The 1,730-nt window shown below is 40.1% G+C and overlaps 1 protein-coding gene across 1 annotated transcript; it reads right to left on the bottom strand.

Annotated features, from left to right (window-relative positions):
* Positions 1-175: 175 nt before the first annotated feature.
* On the bottom strand, positions 176-721 carry LOC112464769. Its single transcript, XM_025031952.1, has one exon. It carries the CDS (start codon positions 719-721, stop codon positions 176-178), a length of 546 nt encoding a protein of 181 aa, XP_024887720.1.
* Between the last annotated feature and the right edge of the window lie 1,009 nt (positions 722-1,730).

Here is a 1,730-nt window from a genome sequence, read left to right as displayed (position 1 = left end):
TATAATACATCAATTCGGCGCCTACAGCTTCGGCCATTCTGACCTTTTAGTTCGTCCTCGAACTATGTCCAATAATTTATTAATAAATACGTTCATGTTTATCTATAAAGAGATACTCGTCGTGTTATCTGTTTCCTTACATTCGTCAATTATCTTAATTACAATTTATTTACGCCTAGTCATCGCTTACATTGTCAGGATTAATACCAGTTTCGTTTATTTTTATCCACGGCTTTATTTTGTCCGACGAAAGAATTGTATTCATTGGTTTTGATGTGAGATTATACCCCGGTATGTCCGTCACTACGAATCTATTTTTATTAAGAATTGCCCTAATTTGGTACGGACCTTTATACTTTGGTAGTAATTTCTGGTTTATGCCCGGTTTATGCTGTAAAACTCTAACGAGAACAAAATCTCCCTCTTTATACCGCGTCGGCTTTTTATGTTTCCTATCGTATTGCACCTTGTTGTACTCATGCACGGCTCGGTTCGCTATTTGTGCGGAGTCTCGCAGCTCCGCTCTTTCTCGCTCAATATTTACGTCTACCTGCGTTAGTCTATCGATTAGTTCTCTCAACTCGTTGTCAGATTTCCGACGCTGATCGTACCCTAACAATAATTTGCTCGGTGTAGTATTGATTGATCTATGGAACGTATTGTTGATGACAAATTGCACAGCTCCTAACTCGCTTTTCCAGTCGGCTGGCTTTTTGCACATTTTCGCTAATGTCGATTTTAAAAAACGATTGACCCTTTCAACCTGCCCGTTTGCCCACGGGGACGCAACTGCTACCACGACGTGTTCAATTTTTCTTTCGCCTAGGAACTGAGCGAAATTCCCTGAAGAAAAGGCCGTTCCCCGATCACTTATAATTCTTTCCGGAATTCCAAATAAATCAAAAAGATTACTTAGAGATTTTATTACCTCTTCCGCGTTAGTAGTTTTAGTTGCATAAAGCTAAGTAAATTTGGTGAAAGCATTCACCATCACCAAGATATACCTGTATTTGTATGCGGCGGTTTCCAACGGCCCGAAATGATCAATGTGCAGGGTGTGAAATGGTACAGCCACTCTCTCGACGATTTTTAACTCTGCCTCGGATTTCCCCCCCGCCAACGAAAAACTTAAACACTTAACGCAGTTTTCGATATATTGTTTAACACGCAATTTAAGACATGGAAACCAATAGTGATCTGTAAGGCCGTGTATCGTTCTATCTATACCGACGTGTCCCATTTCATCGTGATAGATGCGTATAACGTTATTGATCATATTTTCAGGAACAACGAATAAGTTTTTATCTACACTCTTATGAAAAACCAAGCCTTCCATCAACACGAAGCACTTATGCTCCCTGGTTTCCAGTTCTTCCGCTATTTCTTTGATTCTAGGGTCAGCCAACCGTTTGTACATTAATTCGTCCTCTATTGAGATTATATTTACATTCGCGATAAAACGACTCAGGCAATCCACGTGCGTCATTTTACCCGATGCCCTGTGTATTAACTCGAATTTATAATTTTGTAGAGTTAAACTCCACCGCGCTATTCTCGGATTTATGTTGATCTTCTTCATAGCTAACACCAACGAATTACAATCAGTTACGATTCGGAAGTTAACACCTTGCAAATACACGTGAAAACGCTCGACAGCCCTAATAACGGCCAATGTCTCCAGTTCATAACTGTGGTAATTCTTTTCGACGTCCGTGGTAGCACAACTGAAA

Source organism: Temnothorax curvispinosus, unplaced genomic scaffold (assembly GCF_003070985.1).
Source record: "Temnothorax curvispinosus isolate PA1 unplaced genomic scaffold, ASM307098v1 QBEX01014559.1, whole genome shotgun sequence".
NCBI lineage: Eukaryota > Metazoa > Arthropoda > Insecta > Hymenoptera > Formicidae > Temnothorax > Temnothorax curvispinosus.
This window is presented reverse-complemented; position numbering and strand designations above follow the sequence as displayed.

Excerpts from the sequence above, each read along its gene's own strand:
- LOC112464769 (XM_025031952.1), bottom strand. The coding sequence starts at position 721 with ATGTGCAAAAAGCCAGCCGACTGGAAAAGCGAGTTAGGAGCTGTGCAA.